Raw genomic sequence first — 23,866 nt, forward strand, 5'->3', positions numbered from 1 at the left:
GTGGACTAAGCCCACGACACGCACCATATTATGTAATTCTCCCAACAACTCTATGAAGTAAACACTTTATTCTTATTTAGAACTAAGGAAATTGAGGCTTACAGAGGTTACATGTGGCCGTGGAAATAGGGCCCAGATCTGATATGCCATGACGCTAACACTCTTCTCATGACCCCCACCCCATGTTAAACTCCATGATGATTCAAACCCAGAGAAGGCTGGGGTGATGCCTCTATTGCTCTTGCATATGTTCACAACCAGATTCACTCCCCAGTGGATTCATGAGGGAGACAACATAGTGTTTTGACAAGAACATTGGCTCTGCAGTCAGAAAAACCTGGGTTTATGGTAAGTGCTGGATAGTCTCATTATTAGCTATACTACTACTTTCCACAAATTATTTGACCAAACCAAACTCCAATTCTCCAAAGAACAGCCCAAAGGAACATCTACTTAGCAGGTGGTTGTACTGATGAAATGAAATAACACATGTGAAGGCCAGGCTCAGAGCCAGGCCTCAGCAGAAGGTAGACATTTTCTGACATTTCCTCCTTGCTGACCAGCCCATAGAGAGGTGGAGGGGATGGGCCGTGACAAAGCCCCTGCTCTAAGTGGCTTTTGCTAATGAGTCACTTCCAAGACCTTCCAAGACCCGTGGCAGGAGAAAGTTCTTAGTTGGGTTTTTGATCATTTGACATACACATACATCTAATTTTGGGGTCTCTCTTTGTATCCATTGTTGTAAAGATCAAAGCAAAAGCTCTCTTAGATGCCGCTGTGAAATTGACAGGGTGATGTATTGGTTGGTTGGTTCCATCTGAACATTTCCTCTGGAAGGTTACCCATATTTATGCTCTAAAACCCTCTTTCTGCACCATCTTCTGAAAAATTACACAATGCCTGAGCTTTGCTGTGAACATTGAACAATGACCTGTATTCTGGAGTTATAAAAAAATCCAAAACTCACATCTGTTCTTAATCTGAGTTTCACAAAAATTAATTTGGCTTGGAGGCTTCTAGATGGCAAAGGGCACACAGGTCACTGGTTTTATTTCCTGTCTTCACAGTAGATAATGCAGGTGGGTGATGGAGTGCCCATTAGCAACCTCTAATGATGTTCTACTTTCCAATATCTGGTATTTAATTAAGGCCTAATCAGATAAGGCCTACTCCATAAAGAATCAGACACCTGGCAGATGTACACTGGCCCAGGTCATTCACCACTGAGGCACAGGCTCATGTGACCCTCCTGATTACTGCTCAGAAGCCCTACCCCTAAGAAGTAAGAGCAGGAAGGCCAGTCTCCTCCAAAGGGTTAGAAGAGGTGGAAGGAGTAGGCATTAATATTTTGCTTCTCTGGGGCTCTGAGAGCCACGAGCAGGAACTCAGCCCAGGGCAGGACCCAGAAAGCACCAAGAGAATTCACAAGAAGACAAAGTAAAGGGCTTTTGAAAATGCAAATAGAGTTGCCTAATTTATTTCTTATTCTGAAAAAAAAAATGACAAATATGCCTGATCCACCTGCTTAGTTATTTGTGTGCAAAGCCTCTCTTGTCTTGTTTTTTTAAAACATTTTTAAAGTGTTTCCATGGCCTCCCTTTCTTTTCTCTGTGCACATTTCTTGAAGGCTCTTCACTAATGTCTGCACATGTCCATGGACACAAACATTCAAAGATTGTGAATGAATGAATGAGTGAGTGAGTGAGTGAATGGGTTAGATCATAGTCTCCCAGTGGCCTAGGAAGATAGCTTCTGCCTGTGGTGCCTAGTGCAAGGTTCCCCAGGACTATTCCATGGACTAGACTTCAGTAGGACTGCAAGCAGCAGAAATGAACAAGGACTTATAGTTTAGTCCGACAGATAGGTATGTATGGGACATTCCTTGGGTGCCCCCAGAGTGAGTGAATGCTGCCCCTGTTCTCAGCACTAGACCTTTATCCATTTGCTCCTATAGGTACAAAGATGCAGAGATACAAAGAGACAGTAGATCACAGAACAGCAAAAAGCATACTGTTTCTGCTTACAAAAAGGCAGACGGAATCAATTAACCCATAAAACACTCAGCAATCAGGGCCTCTGTTCATTAAACATTGCCCTTCTGCATCCAAACATTTCTCAGAGCAGACGTGGCCCCCACTTGGCGCAGTGAGTGGATGGCCCCTTTGTGAAAGGAAAAAGACACACCTCCCTTCAGTACAGCCGTGGACTAGATTTCACACCCCAGTTATCCCCTCACCCAGTTGCTTTTGTGCAGCGCCCAACCTACACAACCTTATACTGGGTCCTGGAGGCAGACAATTTATGCTCTTGTTCCAGCTGACAACCTTGATTAAATAGTTTCTCTTTTGGGGGGGCCTTGGTTTCCTCATTGGGTGCCTAATGCAAGGTTCTCCAGGACTATTCCATGGACTAGACTAAGTTTACAAATTAGGCATATATATATATATATATATATATATATATATATATATATATATACTAGAGGCCCGGTGCATGAAATTCGTACACGGGGAGGGGTGTGTCCCTCAGCCCAGCCTACACCCTCTCCAATCTGGGACCCCTCAAGGGATGTCCAACTTCCCGTTTAGGCCTGATCCCACCTAAATGGGCAGTAAGACATCCCTCTCACAATCCAGGACTGCTGGCTCCCAATTGCTCACTTGCCTGCCTTCCTGATTGCCCCTAACCATTTCTGCCTGCCAGCCTGATCACCCCCTAACCACTCAGCTGCCAGCCTGATTGATGCCTAACTGCCCTCCCCTTCAGGCCTGGTCACCCCTAACTGCCCTTCCCTGCATGCCTGGTCCCCCACAACTGCTCTCCCCTGCCAGCCTGATTGATGCCTAACTGCTCTTCCCTGCAGGCCTAGTCGCCCCTAACTGCCCTCCCCTGCAGGCTTGATCGTCCCCAACAGCCCTCCCTTGCAGGCCTGGTCCCTCCCAACTGCCCTCCCTTGCTGGCCATCTTGTGGTGGCCATCTTGTGTCCACATGGGGGCAGGATCTTTGTCCACATGGGGGCAGCCATCTTGTGTGTTGGAGTGATGGTCAATCTGCATATTACTCTTTTATTAGATAGGATAGAGGCCTGGTGCATGGGTGGGAGCCAGCTGGTTTGCCCTGAAGGGTGTCCCAGATCAGGGTGGGGGTTCCCTTGGGGCGTGGGGTGGCCTGGGTGAGGGGCTTGTGGTTGTTTGCAGGCCGGCCATGCCCCCCGGCTACCTAAGCAGAGGCCCTGGTATCTGGAATTTATTTATTTTCTGCAATTGAAACTTTGTAGTCTGGAGCGGAGCCAAGCCTTCTGTTTGCTTGGTGGTGGCAGCCATTTCTGTTGTGGTTTATGTATCTTCTATCATTGAAACTTTGTAGCTTTAAGCGGAGGCCTGGGCCGGCCAGGGTGTGCGGAAAGCTTGGCTTCCTCTATCACTGGGGGCAACCCTAGCCTCCTGCTCTTCCAGCTCCGTGGCTGCCGCCATTTCTGTTTGGATTTGTTTACCTTCTATAATTGAAACTTTGTAGCCTTGAGTGGAGGCCTAGGCTGGCAAGGGAAGGTGGAAAGCTTGGCTTCCTCCATTGCCAGGGAAACCCAAGCCTCCCTCCTGCTCTCTGTGGCCGTAGCCATCTTGGTTAGGTTTATTTGCATATTCGCTCCTGATTGGCTGGTGGGCGTGGCTGGTGGGTGTGGCAGAGTGATGGTTAATTTGCATATTCATCTTTTATTAGATAGGATATATATTTTTTTTTTTTGGTTGTTTTTAGTGAGATTATTTTTTCCTTTTGGCTTGAGTGGTTATTACATAAATGTAGTCATTATAATTCATGGTCATTGGTTTAACCATTTAGGGGTTTTTTTGTTGTTGTTTTTTTATGCTTTTGTTGTTGTTGTTTTATAAGCCAGGCCAGCCTGATCTCATTTGGGCTTCCAGCATGTTCATGAGAGTCAGTGGATCCCCCAAGGTCCATCTGAGTGGTTTCCCCACTGTAGACTCCTTACTGTTTCCCAAAACAGATCTTGTCCCACAGAAGAGTGGGTATGAGGGTCTTGAGTGGGAGGACAGGGAGCACGTGATGAGGCAGCGGAGCCTCCGCAACGCCACCCCCATCTCAGCCCAGCCACCCGCTGCCCTCCACGCCCTTGCTATGCTCCTCACACACCTATGTTGGCAACAATCATACTGCCTGCCTCGCACCTTCTGAGGGCCTGACTCACCTCTAGCCTCTGGTCTCCTCTTAGTAGTATTTCAGCTTCCTATTTCCAGGATCTAGCAGAGCACTTGCCTCCTCACAAACATTCAAAGATTATGAATGAATGAATAAATGAATGAATGAATAAGCCACTTTGGAAAAAAAGGAGTATTGAATTCAGAGACAAAAGATATTTAAACTAGTCTAATTATGATGGCAAAAAAAATTATCAGTATTTGAATAGCACCTTACACAGTGATTTTACATGTATTGTCTAAATAATCCTCATAGTTACCTGTGAGGTTGGTTTCATTGTTCCATTTGTCTAATGAGAGAACTGGATTTTACAGAAGTCAAAAGGTACAAGTCACCAACCTCCCTGAGATTCCTTTTCTTCATCTGCAAATGATCAGACTATCCAGCTCACCATGGGATTGTTGTGCATGCCACAAGAAATCAGAGAAGGCCAAGGACAACCCATTCTTCCCCTAAAGGCTGGTGGGGTTGATTGGTAGGGTGAGAAGAGGGGGAATCATTGTAGAGGTAGAACCCATCAGCTTGCCTTGGCTTCCCACCCTCATCTTCTCCAGGGATCAGATATATGGATAAACCCCTTACAAGGTCAAACCCACCCCTATTCATAAGCCAGTGATGATGGAAGAAATAGAATACCAACATCATTACCCTCAATATCTGATGGCACTTGGGATATATCCTGCAGGAAACAGACCTCATAATGGAGTGGCATCAATGAGGCCTAGGTGCTAGGTATACTCAATATATTAGAAACTTAAATATGGTTCCCCTCTCTCTTTTCCCAAGTCCGCTATTCACCCAAGAACATAGGGCTTGAGCTTCTGCCTTGTCGGGTGCATAATCTGTCTGGTTTCATGTCCTAGCCTGCTCTGGCTCCCTTGAGGGCTGAGGGCCTAGTCAGCTTAGCTGGAGCTCTCAGCTTTGGCCAGAGCCCTTCCCTGGCCAGAGCTCCTGCTTGGCACATCTGCTCCCCTAGGCACTGACTATACTAACACTCGGGTAATCAAACCCATGCCAGGACTCAACCCTACCCTAATTTATCATCAACCACTTAGAACCCCTAGCATGATACAGCTGGGCAGATCCCTGACACCTGGCCACATGCAGATGATTTTGTGGGCTGGGCCAACATGGAAGAAATTAAGAAGGAAATGGTACTAGACAGAGTGGTTGAAACCAATGGGAATGTAGAAGGCAGCAAAGCTTCCCCTAGACTCAGGGATTCAGGAGAGAATGCCAGCTTTCACTCACTAATTATACATGGGACAGGTAGAACGTGTCTCCCACCCCAGGGAATTTGTACCATCAGTCCTTCTGTGTAAATACTCTTCCCTCTACTCTTAGCATGCTGACCTCTCTTAATCTCTTGGGTCTCATCTTCAACCCTACTCAGAAAAGGGTCCTCTTTCCAGTGCTGTGCTGTTCCATGTTTAACAACAGGCTCTGTAAGTGGGGGTAAAAGCCCTGATTTTTAGTATTTGCTGATGTCTGTGGTGCAAATACTTCCACCATGGCTGATTTCAGCTCTCACCACAATGTCATTCATGGCAGGTTGGGAAGAGAGGCACAGAATCGCTCACAAGGTGGGGTGAGTGGTTCCAGTAAGCCACTGCCACCATCCAATGAAAGTGTATGCCCCATTTTTCTCAACAACTCTAACATGCTTCTTTCTAAGTGCTTTCACTATTTTAATTCTATTATGATATTGTTTGTTCAGTTTCTTTGATGTTTGCCTTCTCTGTGAGACTCTAAATTTCATGAGAGCAAAGATCATGTGTGTCCTATTTGTGTTGACCCACCCCTCGCCTGGCACAGGACCGGGAGAGTTGCACACTAATGCCTGGAGGGATGGTTTCAGGAAACCCAGTCCTAAGACTGTGAACTGGCCTTTGGAGCAGTTGGGAAAGGAAGTCACAACTGCCAGGAGCACTAGTACAAGTTCATTAAAAACCATCACAGCTGACTCACCTTGTTTTCTTTTGACAGGGTTATTGGTCAAGTTCAAAAATGAAGTAATAATAACAATACTTCACATTTATTGGCTGCTTACTGCCCTCCGGATACTGCTGTATTTTACACAGTGGTATGCTGATAGACAATTAACAACTGGCTCTCCAGGAAAGAAGCCCTGATTTTCACATTTGCTGATTTCTGTAGTGTAAATACGCCCAATGTGGCCAACTTCGAAACACCAAAGTGACTTCATCCATTCCACAAATTTAACAATACTGACAATTTAACAACCGGCTCTTAGGAGCCTATAGAGCCTGTTCCAGTACACCACGGTTTTACATACAGGAACTTGGTGCCGCTCACAATGACCCTATCAGGTATGTGCCACTATAATTCCCATTTCACAGATGAAGAAACAGAGACACAGAAAGTGAGTTTGACCAGATCTCACCTCCATGATATCTTTATGGGAAAGATGACAAATTATTGTGTGGGTTCATAACTGGCTACCTGACTGAATTCCAAGGTTCAGATTAGGAGCTGAGTGAGAACCAGCCTGAATAAGCATCCACATCACCCCTGGGCACCTATCCAATATACAAGTAACACCAAACAGGGAACAATGACCTTAAGAGAGTGATGCTCTGCAAGGAAGGACCAGATCCAACAGAGTGGTGTTTAATATAAATAAGAGTGGGACTCAGTTTGGATTCAAAACTACCACACAGCAGATACAGGTTGGGAGCTACAACTTGCCAGTAGGCAAGTGTAGTTGATTTCGACTCTGCACCAGTGTGACACGGCCTCTCCCATAACTGCTAATGGAACTGGAGCCACACTGGTCCAAGTGCAGCATCTGGGCCAGTCGCCTGGCTGTGCTTGTTTCTTAGCCTGACTGTCCAAGTGTGAGAGAAATACAGAGGCATGGGCAGAAGAAAAGGTGACTCAGACCAGCACAAAGGGTAAAGGAACTGGGGAGGGGGTTTGCCCAGAGATATGGGAGGAAGGTAACCATGTGAAGGAGCCTCCTCACTCCATCTGGCTCCAAAGGAGCACTGGGAAGCCCCCAGGGAGGAGAATGCCTCTCAGTGGAAGGCAGTGCTTTCTAACAACCATGGCTCTCAGAAGACCCCATCCAAGGAATCATCCCGGACTGGATGACTGCTACAGAGGACTGCTGCAGAGCAGATAATTCAAGCAGCATCTATAAAAGCCTTGGAGCTATGTGGTCAACAAAGTTAATTTTTGGTAGGCACCTACTACACATAAAGCCCCATATCAGGCACTTGACGTACATTATCTCTAATCCCCCAGCACCCCTGCAAGCTGTTCACGGACATATCTCCTCTACGTGGAGCAAGCTGAGCTCAGAACGGTGAAGCGATGTGCCAACGCCCCCCTGAAGTTATGTAGCAGAGGCCTCTCTGTCCATTGCCACTCTGGTCATGCTACGCTCAGGTCCCTTCCATCCATGACAGGTGTGTTTTAGGACGTGACGTGCACCAGTAGAAGAAGAGAAAGAAGGGATATGCTTTCTTTCCTTTAGTTTTCTGAGAAATAAAAAGGGTATATTTCTTTTGTTTCTAGAACTATAAAAATTGTATTAATCCCTGAGCTCCCATGTCAACATTTACAAGTGAATCTACCTTTTTAAGCATCGTAGCATCCCACTGGTTTCCTGGGCAGAGAAAGAGAGGAAATAATAGTTGTAGGAGCCCAAATCAGAGAGGAGGCTGCGGGCTTATGTGGGGGCCACGCATGTGGAAGCAACCAAGTGAGGGCTGCCCGGCTGCTGCATGGCTTCGTGGAGCTGCATGGCTGCACGCAAAGAATCCATCCTGAGGATCTGTGTGGAGGTGGAGAGGAAGTGAGATTGATTGATGCTGGGTGGCAGGTATTTTATGTCCTGTGTTGTTATTTATGTCTCTACACCTACACTCCAGAGACACACACAAATGCTGGCTGACACAGCATTTCAAGAGCATTTCCATGGAAGCATTTGTGCAGTTAAACTGTCCCCTCTCTTGTTCACATGCCACGGCTGGATGAGCTGTGCAGCTGACAGGACCCTGGCCGCCTCTCCCCTCCACCCACTGTTGCTACCTGAGGAGGCAGAGATGAAAGCAACTCTGCCTTCTAAAGGCCCCTCCTCCTGGGCACAGTGTGTGTGAGGGGCAGGAACAAGGACAGGGCATGGGGCACAGGGCTGGCTATTCACTTGAGGACAATGGTTTGTCCTTCTTAGCCTTTGCCTCAATGACAGAATCAAGTGTGAGCCATCAACATAGGAATCATGGAACAAGTCCATCCTAAAGCCATCACATAGGGCTGAGCGAACCAGACCTCTGTGCTGCCCCGGGAGGGGTTGGGGGTAGATGCCACAATAGTGCAGCGTGAGGTGTTGAAGCTTGAACAGTGAGGGCAGCCAGCACAGTACATCAGAGCCAGAGCGGGTGAGCAGGGCACCCTGGTGTGGGAGGGGGGCTACAGGAGCCCAACTGGAGCCTGAGCAGGGAAGGGAGGGTGCCCTGTGGGTGGCTGCCTGGCACAGGGTGTCAGAGCCCAGCACCGGGTGACAGAAGCATCTGCAGGGGCAGGAGGTGCTGACAATGGGAGGTTGTTTACACACAAGGGATTGATCCAGTACATAAACACATGCAGAATAACAGGAGCCAGAGTTTCCACGCTCAGAGAAATGAGGCACAAGCATGGGAGTGGGAAGGGCGATACAAGCTGGACACCGTGGTGCTGGATTAGAAGTGGAGAAGTATGATAGATAGACTCATACTTGACAATATGTGCATATAGATGTAGAAATGCATGTTCGGTAAGTGTGTATGTACACACACCCACACACACACACACACACACACACACACACTAGTTCTTTCTTCTGAGATAGCCGGGAGCATCCGCACCCTGAAGTCAGGAAGCACACCTAGCCCCGAGTCCTCATTTCTAAATGCCACTGTCCACTAAATGGAATCAAGGCTTGGAGAGAATGCTGGTTCTGGAACAGAGGCGTGGAAAGTCCGAGGTGAGCCTGAAACATCGGTGCCAGAACATGAGAACGCTCACAGGAAGTGAAGGAAGTATGTCAAAGGGACTTAGAAACCAGCTTGAAGATGCTCCAGTGACCAAATCAGGGACAATTTGAGAATCAAAGTAAGTACTGATAATAATAGATACAGTCTATTGAATAAAATGGGAAATGAATGATGAGGAATGAAATAGTAGTATTTACATGGTTTCAAAGTACCTGTCCCAGAAAACCTTACTGACTACAAAGGGGGAAAGAGCAAATTGACCATGAAGAAACCACATGGTCAAAGTCAATGCTGTCAGGAACCAGGAAACCCAAACTGCATGCCAGTGCACAAGGAGAACCAGCGTGGGGCTGCTGCTCCCACAGGTGCGTCACCAAGGAAGAGCCACACACACAGCCCAAACCGAGGAGCATCCACAGAACACGGCCTGTGGTCGAAGGCCACCAAATGGAGGAGAGTGTCCCAGCCTGGAGGAAAGAGAGACTCATTGACAAATGCTGCGCATGCCCGGAACTGAGTCCCTTTGCTGTGGGTGCGATGATAACAACTGGCAGGATGTGATGAGGATCTGAGCACTAGATAACAACAAGGTATTCACGTTACCCTCCTGACTTCAATGGCTGCCCTGTGTTTATATAAGCAAATGCCCTTGTTTGTAGCCATGTCCATTCATGTGTTCAGGGGTGATGGGGCACCATGTCACAACTTATTCGCCAATGGCTAAGAACCCACAGTTGTATTTGCACCTCTTTTGTCAATTGAAATGTTTTGCAGGCTACAAGAAAGAAGAGAAAAAGGAAGGGGAGGGGAATTTTAAAAAGTTATAGGAGTCTGAGGCAGGGAAGGGAGGTGGGGACCATGAAGTATGAATCAGAAGGGGTGGTCAGGGGCTGAGCAGTTCTTTTCCTGGCAAGTTTCAGCATCAGATCGCTCTCCTCCTGATGTTCAGGGATCTCTCTGCTTCTGCGAGTTCCTCCCACCCCACACTCTGCTACCAACGGTGCAGGGCAGTGGCCCTCTGCTAGCCAGAGCAGGGAGGTGAGCCTGGAGGCTGCAGTTCCAGACTCCGAGAGCCGGCAGCAATAGAGTCAGGTGAAGAGTAGGAGGCTGGGCAGACCTTCAAAGGGCAGGAATCCCTATGCAAGGGAAGCCTGGGCAGAGTGGGGGATTGTTAAATGTTCTTTGAGCCCAGGGCTGAGACTCAATAACTCTGACCAGAAATCCGTCTCTACATCTATTTTCATTTTCAGAATTGGCAGGCACTCAGAATTGATGAGCTTCCACATGAACTTTAGAAAAGAGTACAGGAAGGAGAGGTGAAACCAAAGGCTCTGCCCCACGTCTCCTGTCCTCAGTCTCCACATCTGTTAAATGGGAAACCACCTGTCCTACTTCACAGACCTGGGGAAAGGGAGGTCGGGTGAAAACACGTGGGTGCCAGGTTGCGTCACCCTTGCAGAGAAAACCCACCGTTTTCTTTTGCCATCTTTAGTAGGCCAGCAGGGAGATCACCTCTCTGTCACTTCTACCCAGCTCAAGTACTTCCATGAGGGGTGTACAGAAGAGATCTGGCCCCTAAGTGAACCAAGACAGGTTGAATGACAAGCCCTAGGTCAGTTTATCTGAGCAACTTCCCCTACTCAGGCTGGAAAGAGGCCTCTGGATGTTGGCTCTGCTCATGGCCCTGCAGGTGTTGCTCACCCACCACCCCTAGCCTTTTTCACTAGCAGTCACCTACCTGTACCCCTTCACTTCCTCACCTCCTTGTTCACCCAGCTCAGATTTCAAGGCTCATTATTGTAACTCTGGCTCCTCCCTCCCTCTGTTGTGTCCTCCCAGCAGGGCCCCCACCCAGGCAGCTGTCCCCTCCACTGCACCAAGGCTGCTGAGCACAGTAGGAGCACTGAGCTCACTGCATAGCTATGTCCATACACCTCTAACAAGGCTGCTGGCCCCCAGCCATCCCCACTACCCAGGGTGTTTGCTTCCCCTCCCTGCCCCCTCTAAAAGACCATTCTATTTCTTCTCATCTCCCTTACACCTCTCCCCTTCTGGTCTTTTCCACCAATGACTTTGTCATTCTTCATTGACAAAATAGAAGCAACAAAGCAAAGGTTTCCCACCATTGGCCCAGCTCCATTTGAACACTCACCCCTCACCCCTTTCCCTTTGTTACTGTGGTTAAACTGTCTCTACTCTAAGAGAAAGGTCAATCCTCCATCTGTGCTTTGCACCCCAGGCCCTCTTACCTTCTCAAGGTCTTTGCTCCTAAATTTACTTTTTCCTGTGTCTGCAATTTTGTTCTTCCTCTCTACTGGACCATTGAATCATACACATGTTTTCGTATCTCCTGTCCTTAAAAAAACAACTCACTTCTCTGATCCCACATTTCCTTGTAGCTCCTGTTCCATTTTTTCTATTCCCCATTACAGCAAGAAGACTTATTTGTAATCCTCACTTCACAGTCTCTCCCTAACCTACTCTAAGTGGACTTTGGTCCTCACCCCTACACTTAGTCTGCTCTTGCAAGAGCACCAGTAACCTCCTTGTAGCCTAATTCAGTGGCCACTTCTCTGTTCTTATCTTACTGGATCTGTCAGCATTCCCTAAGAGACAGTTGACCACTTCCTCTTTCCCTTGGTTTCATGGTACTCCTCTCTCCTGAATGTCCTCCAGCCTCACTGAATGTATCTTCTCCACCTCTCTGCTGGCCCCTTCTTCTCTGCCTGATCTCCAAGTGTTGAAATGCCCAAGAGCCTTACCTTTGGCCCATTTCTTTCCTCCTCCATCCCTAAGTGACCTCATTGTGTAGCTTTAAATAAAATCTGTATGCTGAGGACTCCCAATCCATTCTCTATAGAGAATGCTTTTCTTTGGTTTAAAATTCTCAAAAGGCCTTCATCATCCTTAGAAACTTGTTTTCCTAGTTTGTAAACCCTACATGATCTGCCCACTCAACATGGGGCCTGGCAACTAGATCTCCTTCTGCTGACAGATAACTGATAAAAGATACAAGGACACCTTCTAATCAGGGGCCACATCCACTCTACTGGATGGGTGATGGAGAGATATGGGGGCTAGGTGTTGTAGAGAGAGAAGAGGAGAAGGAGGAATAGCTGCCATTTTGCAAAACTCAATAGACTGCCTCTAGCAGGGGCCAAGCAGAGGGCATGGCAACCAAGAATTTAGCCACAGGCTAGGCTCATAGGAAGTTGATCTGGGACAAACGTGCCTTGGCTCACATGGCAGAGATTGGGATTGGGAACCTCAGAACCCCATGACCACAGCCATGCTAACAGCTGGGTTCCTTCTCCCCAAAGCCAAGTGCTCTGTACTCTTCTCTCATGTCACTCTCTGCCACCCAAATAAGGAAGTAAAAGCCCCCTCCATCCATGGGAAAACACATGGAGGTATGTCTTACTGTTGTCCAAGTGGTTGGCCTTAATGATCTTCTCTGAGTAGTCAGAAATACTGGAGCATTCAATCTAGAAAGGCACAGAACAAAGGAGCAACACATCAAAAATACGACCAGCATCACGTTAAGGGACGGAGAAGCTGAGACCTACAGGGGTGCAGTAACGTGCCCACAGCTGTCACTGCTAATCTGTGGCAGATTAAAAACTACAATGCAGCCCTCTCACCTTGTGGGGTGCCTTTGCTGCGAGGCTGGAGCCCACCCTGCACTTCACAATGGAGGCCCATGTCTAAGTTGGGAGATTTGGGAGGAGCTGGCAGACTTCACTCTCCCGACCAGGGAAGCATTGGATGAGGTGGCACAGCCACTGTCCTCCTGGAGAGCATGTAGGAGCGACCAGAGGTGCTGTGAGCCTCCCTAACATTGTCTTCCTGCCACCCCCCACCACCCAGCCCTCACTGGTTAAACTTGGAACATTCCAGGATAGGGACCATCTGCAAAATGTCAAGTCAGGGCCTTGGGGCCAGATCCCTCCTCCCCTCCCCCCCCCCCCCCCCCCCCCCGCCACACAAGTTTACTATCACCTCTTCTGATTTTTTTAAATCTAAAAGTCTTTCCATGCTCCCAAAATCTCCTGAGCAGAGGGCCAAGGTATTTGAGGGAGTAGTTGGTAGTTGACCATCAGCTGAGAGAAGGCCATTGTGGGAGCACAGGAGATCAAATCCCAGCCTGGGGGTTAGAGGCCCTGGGCATGCCAGGGAAGGTCAAGGGTGCTGGAAACAGAGCGGCAGCTGCCAAGAGCTGTTCTCATCTCTTTAGCTGGCCCTCCACAGAGACCAGACTGTGCTAAATCCGGGCACCTCACCTTCACACTCAGGCCCCACCGCAAACTGCCCCAGGGCCTTGGGCATTTGCAGAGGGCCACTGAGGGGTTGCTGGCAGCCTCCTCAAAGCCTGAGGTAAGGTGAGGGCACCTACAGGGTCAAAAGAGGGCAACTCTGGTAGAGGAGGCAGACTCTAGCCAAGGCTCAGACCCCAGAGGACCAGCCTTTCCTGGGCTGCCCGGCTCCGTGGCAACAGTCCCGTTGCCTGCAGGACTGCTTCTCTCCTCTTCTTTCCCTCGCCTCGCCACGTTTTCATCCTGTCTGCAGGAGGGTACTGAGCTTAGCCTTGCAGAACATGGGACCTGGAACCAGACAGCCTGGATTTATGTGTGGCTTCTGCCGCTTTCTAGCTATGTCTTGGTTTCCTCATTAAGTCACAAGTCCTGCTCACATGGTCAATGTGAGGATGAAACACACATGGGACGCATGAGGCTGCACTCATATTCTTTCCACTTTTTCTTACCTCTACCTTTACCTTTCCCCCCCTCTTTGTTCTTTACTCTCTCTTCATTTCCCCCATTTTCAGTTTCTTTTCTTTCTCCTTTTTGTTAGTCCCTCTCCCAGGCCTCTCGCTTTTCTCTGAGTCTTTCCATCCTTCTGTCTCTCTCTCTCCATTTCTCTCACGTCTGTCTCCCAGTTTCACTGTCTCCATCTGCTGTCTCTGTCAATTTCCTCTCTCTCTCCCTATCTCTCTCCCTCTCTCCTCTCTCTTTCCTGCCATCCCGGCTCCCCTATTGGAGAAGAGCTGTGGGTGGAAGGGGGAGCCTGGAACAGGAGAAACTGAACTGTGAAATGAGCCAGCCTGAAAGGAGCCCGGCTAACTGTGGCGGAGCTGTTTATAAAAGAGCTGTTAAAGCAGAAGAGCGGGAGGCAGCCAGGTTGGGACCAGTCACCACAGCTGGAAGGCGCCGGGTGGGACCTTCCTGACAGCTCCTTGGCCGGAGCCCCTGCCGACTTGGAAGCCCCAGCTGACTTGGAAGGTGGTGACAGGTGGCCCTGCCTCTCCCTGCGCAGCCCTCCGCTCCCACGTGCCTAGCAGAGACTGGGGCTGAATCAGGGCCTAACTGTCAGCACTGCGCGGAAGGTGCTCCGGGGTCAGCATGCAGTCTCACCGCTCTGAGGCGGTGTGAGCTCCTTGCAAGTGGAGTGTGCACTGCACAGGAGGCCTCCACCCTGGTGAGCAGGGCCTTGTCAAGGGAAGCCAGAAGGTGGGGAGGGCAGCACCTGTGATGATGACAGGACTTGACCTTGGGCATCAGATTGGCCCCGTACCCTAACCACATGCGTCAGCTGAGTGCATTATAGCTTTTCTGGTCAAGGTTTCCAGAAGACCCTCTACAGCTAAGGCCCAAGTGCTTTCTGGGTCAGGCGTGAAGGAGGAATTCTGTCCCTGCTGAAGGGGGGTGGCCAAGGGGATTTGGAGGGTCCTCGTCAACCCAGGAGTCTGGGGTTCTCGGGACAGGTTCTCATGACCCAGCGAAATGACAGAGAATCAGGCCCCACTGAAACCTGCCCAGCTGCCCGGGAGCCTCTGCAAAGGGGCCGCCTGTGCATATGCTGTGATTTTTTTTATTGTAACTTGAATTTTGATCAAGATTAATTCCAACTTTCCACTTCTAGACCCGCTGCATTTTTTCAATGGCAGCCAGCAGCACAGATCTCTCTTTTTCAGAGGAATGCTAGGAGGCTCCCAGAGGGTCAGCCTCCACCTCTAGCCAGAGAGGCTGCAGCAGCCAGAATTTAGGTCTACCAAGTTGCCCTTTAAAGGACAAAGCAGAGGGTCTTCTTGTTGTTACCTCCTAGGGCCCTATCCCGACTATCCTAATAAACACTGAGCGTCTGTCCTATGCCGGTTCTGTTCTAAGCTCCTTACATATGTATTAAACCTTTCATGCCTCACAATGACCTCCTGGGCAAGACACTATTTTCATGTCCACTTTATACATTGGGGAAACTGAGGTACAGAGCCGTGCATTGCCCACGGTCACACATCTCATGAGCGGAAGAGCAGAGATTCAGGCCAGAGCTCACACGTGTAATCATGCTGCACTGCCTCTCAAGCATTGTGAGGCCCTGATGACCCTGGAATGGTTTCGGAAAAGTCAAAAATCCTTTGCAAATGTCAGCAGTCACCAGGGCAAAGGGGCCAGAAGCAATGCCCGGGTGAAGGGGAGCCATGGAGACTGTCCTGCCTCCTGAGGGGCACACTTGATTTTTCCCTTGAGCGTGTGACCTCAGCAGAGGGGTGGATCAGGGTTTGTACTACGAGGAAGGGCCGGAGAAGGCAAGGGGCAGGGCCAGCTCTGCCGAGGCCACCGCGAGGGGAGGGGGGTAGCATGCTCACCCCAAACACCTTCTTGGCCCCTGCTTTGGCAGCAAACATGGAAAGGATCCCGGTACCACTCCCGACGTCCAGCACCACTTTGTCCTTGAACACGTGCTTGTTGTGGTACATGGAGTTCCGGTAAGTGAGCGTGCGCACCTCGTCCTTCAGCATTTCCTGTATGGAAGGAAAGGAAAGTCAGTGTCAGTGTATTCAAGGTACTTGGGAGTACGCCAGGGTCGCGGGCCCCAGGACTGTCCCGCCAAGTTCTTCAAGGATCTTCATGATGTCACTAGGCAAGCCACAGAAGAGTACTGTGGGGCAGCTAGACCAATGGCTGCCTGCATCATTACAAACAGCTCCAGCCCTAACACTCTCCTCAAGATAGCTTTGTACTATCAAAGGAGAAACTCATGTCCGGACCTGGGAAAACTCCAATTTATCAAGAAACGAAAGAGAGTACTAGTAGGATGCAGCATGAGAGATTCAAGTTACACTTGAAGCAAAACTTTCTGCCATGGTGAGAATTTTGTCATTGAACAAGTTATTAAAGGAGGCTTTTTGTGTGTATGTTATTTTTGTTTGCTTTTAGGAAAAGAAAACATATTCATTTTTCTACCATTATTTAAGTGCTTTGTGGTAAGAATGAAACTAGATTACCCATGCCTCCAGCCCAAGGAGAACATGATTAATCTGTGTACGGTGATGAGACAGGGGTCTTCGTCTATTCAAGGTACCAGCAAACACTCTAAGTGGTCACCAATAGTACTGGAATTTTTTGGTATAATTTTAGTATAGTTTTTAGTATAACTTGCATACAATAAAAAGCACAGGTTTTAAAAGTATAACTAAGTGTAAGAGTTTTTACAAATGCACACCATAATTAAGATGCAGAACATTTCCATCACCCCAGAAAGTCTTTCATGCCTGTTTGCAATTAATCCTCACTCCCACTCCAGACAATCAATGATCTAATTTCTATCACCAAAGCTTCCTTCTGCCGGATTTAGAACTTCATATAAATTGAATCATACAATATGTACACTTTTGTATCTGTTTCTTTTGCTCAAAGATTTTGAGACTCATTCATTTTCTTGCATGTATCCAAGGTTTGTTTCTTTTTTCTTGTTACCACGGTTGTCATTCTTATTCTTGTTCTTGTTCTTGTTGTTGACTGGTATTCCATTGTATGACCATATCCATTCACTTGTTCATGGGTATTTGGATTGTTAGGAATAAAGGGGTTACATTTTGATATAAGCATTTTTGAGGATGCATGTTTCTATTTCCTTTGAGTAAATACATAGAAGTGGGGTTTTGGGTCTTAGGGTAGGTGTTTAATTATATTTAAAATTGCCTAACAGTTTTTCAAAGTAGTTGTGCCATTTCATGATCCCACCAGCAATATATGAGAACTCAAGTTGCTTTACATGCTGACCAATTAGACTTATCAATTTTTTTAATGTTAGTTATTATAGTGCAGTGATTTTCAACCTTTTTCATTTCATGGTACACATAGAGTAATTACTAAAATTCTGTGGAACACCAAAAACATATTTTTTGCTGATCTTACAAAACATAGGTATAATTTTGATTCATTCACACTGGACAGCTATTGTTGTGTTGGCTCTTGTCATTTCTTTATTTGACAATCTAAGGGAACAGAGGTCAGGTATTGCATGTTTTAAAAATTCTTGTAGCAGCACACCAGTTGAAAATTGCTGTTATAGTGGATAAAAACTAGTATCTCATTGAGGTTTTAATTGCATTTCCATGATGGCTATTGATGTAGATAATTTTTTCATGTGTTTATGGACTATTCATATATACTTTCTTTTGTGAAGTGTCTTCATTTTTTTTTTCTTGAGCTATTTGCTTTTCCTTATTGAATTATAAGAGTTTATATATTCTGGAAATGAATCCTTTGTCAGATGTACATATTGTGAATGTCTTCTCCAAATCTGTGATTTGCCTTTGCATTTTCTTAATGTTGTCGTTTGAAAAGCAGTTTTTAATTTTGATAAAGATCTTTTTTTTTTAGTTTTTTTCTTTTATGATTAGAATTTTTTGTGCCCTGCCTATTCTTTGTCTACCCCAAGGTCACAAAGATATTCTCTTATGCTTTCTTCCAGAAGTTTTATAGTTATGGCTTTTACTTTTAGGCTACAACTCATGTCAAATTAATTTTTATATATAGTGTAAGTTAGGGATGTGAGTTCATTTGCTTCATACAAGTAGATGGCTCGAGCACCAGGCTTCATTTTCCCCACGGGATTACATGGGGAGATCCTTTGGAACAATCCTTTCTTTGTTTCAATTGTGTTGCCACCTTTGTAAAAATCAATTGCCTGTATATGTGTGTCTTCTCTGATTTGTTCCATTAATATACTAATTTAACACTCACTTGATCACCATAGATTTATATTAACTTTGAAATAAAGTAATGTCAGTTCTCCAACTTAGGTATTCTTTGACATGATTATTTTGGTTTTTCTAGAATTTCAGCATTTTCATATACATTTTAGAAGCAGTTTGTTAATTCATACAGAATAGCTTGATGGAGTTGGTTGGAACTGCACTGACTCCTATAGAGCAATTTGGGGAAAATTGATATCTTAGGAATATTGAGTCTTACAATCCAAGAACACAAATACAGCTCTCCATTTATTTAGGTCTTGTTTAATTTCTCTTGGCAATATTTTATAGATTTCAGTATAGAGAGCTTGTATTTTTTTTTAAATATATATTTTATTGACTTTTTACAGAGAGGAAGAGAGAGGGATAGAGAGTTAGAAACATCGATGAGAGAGAAACATCGATCAGCTGCCTCTTGCACACCCCCCACTGGGGATGTGCCCGCAACCAAGGTACATGCCCTTGACCGGAATCGAACCTGGGACCCTTGAGTCTGCAGGCCGACGCTCTATCCACTGAGCCAAACCGGTTTCGGCAGAGAGAGCTTGTATTTTTAAAGTAAACTTATTCTTAACTATTTTATGGCACTGTATACGACATATTTTAATTTGTATTTTCCAATTTTTAGTATATATATTGGCCTTGTATTTTGCAGCTTTGCTCCTTCACAAATTAATTCTAGTAGAATATTTTGGTAGATTCATTAGTTTTTCTATGTAAAAAACTCTTGTCACTCGTGAATAAAGACAATTTCACTTCTTTCATCCTATCTGTATGCCTTTTATTTATTTCTACTTCTTTTTTTTAACCAAAATCTGTCTTTATTAAAGTGAACAAATCATCAGAGTACTACCCAAACTCAGTGAGCAATACTGAATCTGCTCCCCTAGCCCGCCTTCAACCAGGCCGACGCCGGCTCCTAGCCGGCCCAGCAGCCCACAGTCAGGAGCATGGCTCCTGACAGTGCACATTTCCGTGCTTTCAGTGAACTGGTGTCTTCAGTAAACTTTTTCTGAGCAGCAAGGAACAAGGATTGTTTTCAGAAATCTTAGAATTGGATATAAACATTGGCAATAGACACAATCAATAAATATCATACAATTTCCCAAATGAACAAGACCCCCCAATACGAGTTCTTTTCCTGAAGACATTCAAATACCCTGAGCAGAGAGCCTGTCTCGGTCCTCCAACCACACAAGGTCTCAAATGCCACGTGTGGGGGTCGGGCCATGTACAGAGGGGGTGTAGTGAGAGGCCAGAAAGCAAAGGAAATCACTTTTAGTGGATACTGAAGAACTTCAAATAAAAGGAATCCTGCCACATGCACTTCCCTCATTTGGCAGCCTCAGGGACAGCGGCGACCACAGCGGCCAGGCCCTGGACCCGGTGTGTGTCCCTCCATCCCCGTTCCATCTTGCCTTTTATTTCTTGTTCTTTCCCCTTGCTATATTGCACTGGCAAGGATGGCCATTCAGTAATATGCTAGGCATCCTTCCTTTGTTCAATGATATACAAATGTCACCATTAAGTATAATTTCAGCTGTGGCCTCTCCATAAATGTATTTTACCAGACTGAAACGTTATCTTCTATACTTGATCTTAGCCAAAAGGCCAAGAAGTGATGACAAGCTATCTTCTATTTCTAATTTTCTGAGAGTTTTTATCATAAATTGGTGTTGAATTTTGTCACATACTTTTTCTACGTTTATTGATATGATTACCACTTCTCTCCTTTATTGTGTGAATGTGTTGAACTCCAAAGATTGGTTTCAAATGTTGCATCAACTCTTTGTCATGATGTATTACCTTCTTAAATATTGCTGGGCTTTATTTACTAATATTTTGTTGCAGATTTTTGTATCTGTATTTATGAGAGATATAGAATCATAACTTTCTCTTATCTTCTCTGATTAGTATGCTGAGCTAATCACACAAGTTAGGAAGTGTTATTCTCTTTATATATTTTCTGAAAAGGTTTGGGTGAGATCGATGTTTTCCTTTTTTTTTTAATATATTTTATTGATTTTTTACAGAGAGGAAGAGAGAGGGATAGAGAGTTAGAAACATCGATCAGCTGCCTCTTGCATACCCCCCACTGGGGATGTGCCCGCAACCAAGGCACATGCCCTTGACCGGAATCGAACCCGGGACCCTTGAGGCCGCAGGCCAACGCTCTATCCACTGAGCCAAACCGGCTTCGGCGATGTTTTCCTTTTTTAAATGTCTGTATAATTCACCAGTAAAAACATCTGAGCCTGGAGTCCTTTTTGTGGGAAGATTTTAAATTATGAATGCAATTTATTTAATAGATAGAAGGCTATTTTCATTTTCTATTCATTCTTACATCACTTTTGGCAAGGTGTTTTTTCCAAAGAATTTATCCATTTCAGCTAAGATGTCAAATGTATGGGTATAATCCTATATAATAAAAGCCTAATATGCAAATTGTCCCCTTCGACTGCTCACTATGATGTGTGCTGTCCTCCAGGGGGCAGCACAGAACATGGCGGGCATTGGCTAAGTGGTGCTGGCAGCAGGCAGCAGTGGAGGCACTGCCGGCCCCGATGGGCCCCGACGAGAGCCTGGCAGGATGGTGGAGCAGGTGAGTGGGCAGCACCAGGCCAATGCAGGTGGGAGCGGGGCCTGATTGCCCTGCTGATCGCCCCACAGATGGTGACCAGCAGCGGCTCTGACACTTCCATTACAGAGAAGGGGCAAATAGCAATATTAAAATATTTCTTCTAATTATTTTCCTTCAATGTGCACAAATCCATGCACCGGGCCACTAGTGTTGTTATAATAGTCTCTAATGACTGTTAGGTGTCTTTGTGATCTGTAGTAATGTTCTTGCCTTCATTTATTTATAATCTGTGTTTTCTAAGATTTTTTTCTTGATCAGTCTAGTTAGGTGTTATTGATTTAATTAGTATTTTAAAAAACCAACTTTTGGCTCTGTTGATTTTCTTTAATGTTTTATTTCTACTTCATTGATTTCTGTTCTCATCTTTATTATTTCTTTCCTTTGACTTAGGTGGATTTTATTTGCTCTTCTTTCTCTACTTCACAAGGTGGAAGCTTTGATCATGGATTTTATACTTTTGCTTTCTAATAAAAGCATTTAAGCTATACATTTTCCTCTAAAGATTTATTTAACTGCATCCCACAACTTTTCATATGTTGTATGTCTTAGATCAGGCTGTTATAACAGAATGCCTTAGACTGGGCAGCTTAAAAAAGCAAACATTTACTTCTCATATTCTGGAGGCTCGGAAACCAAGATTAAGGTGCCCGCAGATCCAGTACCTGGTTTGCAGGTGGTTGCCTTCTCCTTGTGTCCTCACATCCAGAGAGCAGAGTGAGACAGCAAGCCTTCATGTCTCTTCTAAGAAGGGCACTAATCCCATTCATGAGGGCTGGCCCTCATGCCCTAGTTACCTCCCAGAGGCCACACCTCCTAATATCATCACATTGGGGGTTAGGATTTTGACATATGAAACCTGAGGGGACATATTCAGTTCATAGCATTGTTTTCATTATCATTCCATTTGGAATATTTTCTAACTTCTTGTGATTTCTTCCTGACCATGTTCTCAGTGCTGCTTAATTTCCAAATATTTGGAGATTTTCTAGATAATTTATTGTTTCTGGTTTCTAATTTAATTCTATTATGGAAAAACTAGGGGCCCAGTGCATGATTTCATGCACCTTGAAAGAAACTAAGCCGAGAGGTTGCAGTGGGCACAGGGTTAGGTCTCGGCCTATCCTCTGTGCCTGTGCCTGGCCCCTCCTGCTGCAGCCTCTGGTCCCCTGTCTGCCTGCAGCCCTGCTCCCACTGCCGCCGCTCCCAGGTGCTGATGGCGCTGGCCCCCCTCGCACCCACTGACAGCATGGAGCGATTGGGGCCGGCACCAGCAGTGGGTGTGAGCGGAGCCGGCGCCGTCAGCAGGTGCAAGTGGCAACTGCTGCCCCAATCACCCCTCAGGAGCAGGGGGAGAGGGAGAAGCCCTCAGGGGCGATCAGGGCCAGCAGCCACCGCTTGCACCTGCTGACAGCGCCGAGTGATCAGGGCCGGCACTGGGCACCAGCAGCAGGTGCGAGCAGTGGATCCAGGCACCAGCAACAGGTGCGAGCAGTGGCTCCAGAGCCAGCAGCGGGTACGAGCAGGACTGGCACCAGCAGCAGGTGTGAGTGCCGGGCAGGGCTGTGGCCCGTGGGAGCAAAAAATTTTCAGTAACCACCAAAGGCTCGCCCTGATGACAGCGACCAGTGCCCCACCTTGGTCTGGCACCCCCGCTCACCTGCTGCACCATCCTGCCACGGCTAATTCCCGCCATGTTCCGCACGCACTCTCTGGTGGTCAGCACACATCATAGCAACTGGCTGTTCAGTTGTTTGGTTGTTCCGCTGTTCGGACTATTTACATATTAGGGTTTTATATAGAGAGATATATACTGTGCGTAATTTCAACCTTTTGAAATTCATTGAGATTTGTTTACAGCCCAGCATATGATCTATCTTACTGAATATTTCAATCTGCACTCTAAAAATATGTGTATTCTATAGATTGGTGGTCCAATGATCTAGAAATGCCAATTAGGTCAGGTTATTTGATCATGTCAGGAGATTGTTCAAATTTTCTCCAGCCTTACTGATTTTTTTTGTACATTTGTTCTATCAATTACCAATAAATTAGCATTAAAACAAATATTTACTTATGGTTGGGGATTTGTATTTTTCTCCATCTAGTTCTGTAGATTTTGCTTCATGTTTTTAAGCTCTATGCACACATGTTCAGTGGCTTTGTAACATGTCACCTTGGCCACCTGAACTACATTTCACAGAATTCTCTTTCCAGTTAGGTGGGGTTACAAGAGAGACTCTGTGAGTCTTAGAAGGCAAAAAGGAGGCAGGAACCATTTTATAGTGCACATATGTCATTGGCAGAAGTACAATTGTTCTGCCTTCAAAATCAGCTTCTCTGACTCCTGGGCCAGGTGAGCAGTTCCGTGGTAAAACACCCCAGGCTCTATAGGTCACCAAGGCCAAAGGCAATGGAAGAATACTTGTTTCAACGTGTTGTAGGGTTCAATCTTGTGCTTATGGGTTCTAGCTGCTCCTGATCTCCCCTTATTTTATATCCAAATTTCTATTCTAGCTACCTGGATGATTACTACTAACTTTGCTAGAAAACTTGGAAAAAACAAATCATGAACACAGGGATTTAAAATTTCCAGTTCAGGGTCTGAATATAGCACCTAAAAGCTTCTATAAGTTCTCAGGGCAGGGGGAGAGGGGTGGCATTTCCTGTAGGTGCAGGGCTAAGATTTCTGCAAACCAAATCTGAAGTCTAATCCTGCAAATGCCTGAATTACAATACAAATTGAATTCCCATCTCTGCAGAGTCTCTTTTGTTAAAGTTGAGGCATCTATTGGGAAGAAATGGGATCTTGAATATTGGAATTGGAACATATAGTCAAATTCTAATGAAGCTGGACCTCAAGTCCCTAAATGTCAGAGTTTTTTGTTGTTGTTGTTGTTTGTTTTGTTTTGTTTGCCAGTAGAAGCATCTTCTACCCCTGCCTGAGGGAGTTTTCTTTTTCTGAAGAATCA

General features: G+C 46.2%; 1 protein-coding gene across 2 annotated transcripts in view; it reads right to left on the reverse strand.

Moving 5' to 3' along the window:
* Window positions 1-23,866, reverse strand: part of PRMT8 (protein arginine methyltransferase 8) — a gene marked incomplete at both ends in the record, with an annotated part of 83,574 nt that overhangs the window by 22,001 nt on the left and 37,707 nt on the right. For both annotated transcript variants that reach the window (XM_079775700.1, XM_079775699.1), the window contains 2 exons: window positions 12,641-12,704; window positions 15,863-16,018. In XM_079775700.1, coding sequence (XP_079631826.1) covers window positions 12,641-12,704; window positions 15,863-16,018 — 220 coding nt within the window. The remainder of the gene's footprint in view (window positions 1-12,640; window positions 12,705-15,862; window positions 16,019-23,866) is intronic.

Source organism: Cnephaeus nilssonii (assembly GCF_951640355.1).
Source record: "Cnephaeus nilssonii genome assembly, chromosome: 6".
In the NCBI taxonomy this organism is placed as follows: Eukaryota; Metazoa; Chordata; class Mammalia; order Chiroptera; family Vespertilionidae; genus Cnephaeus; species Cnephaeus nilssonii.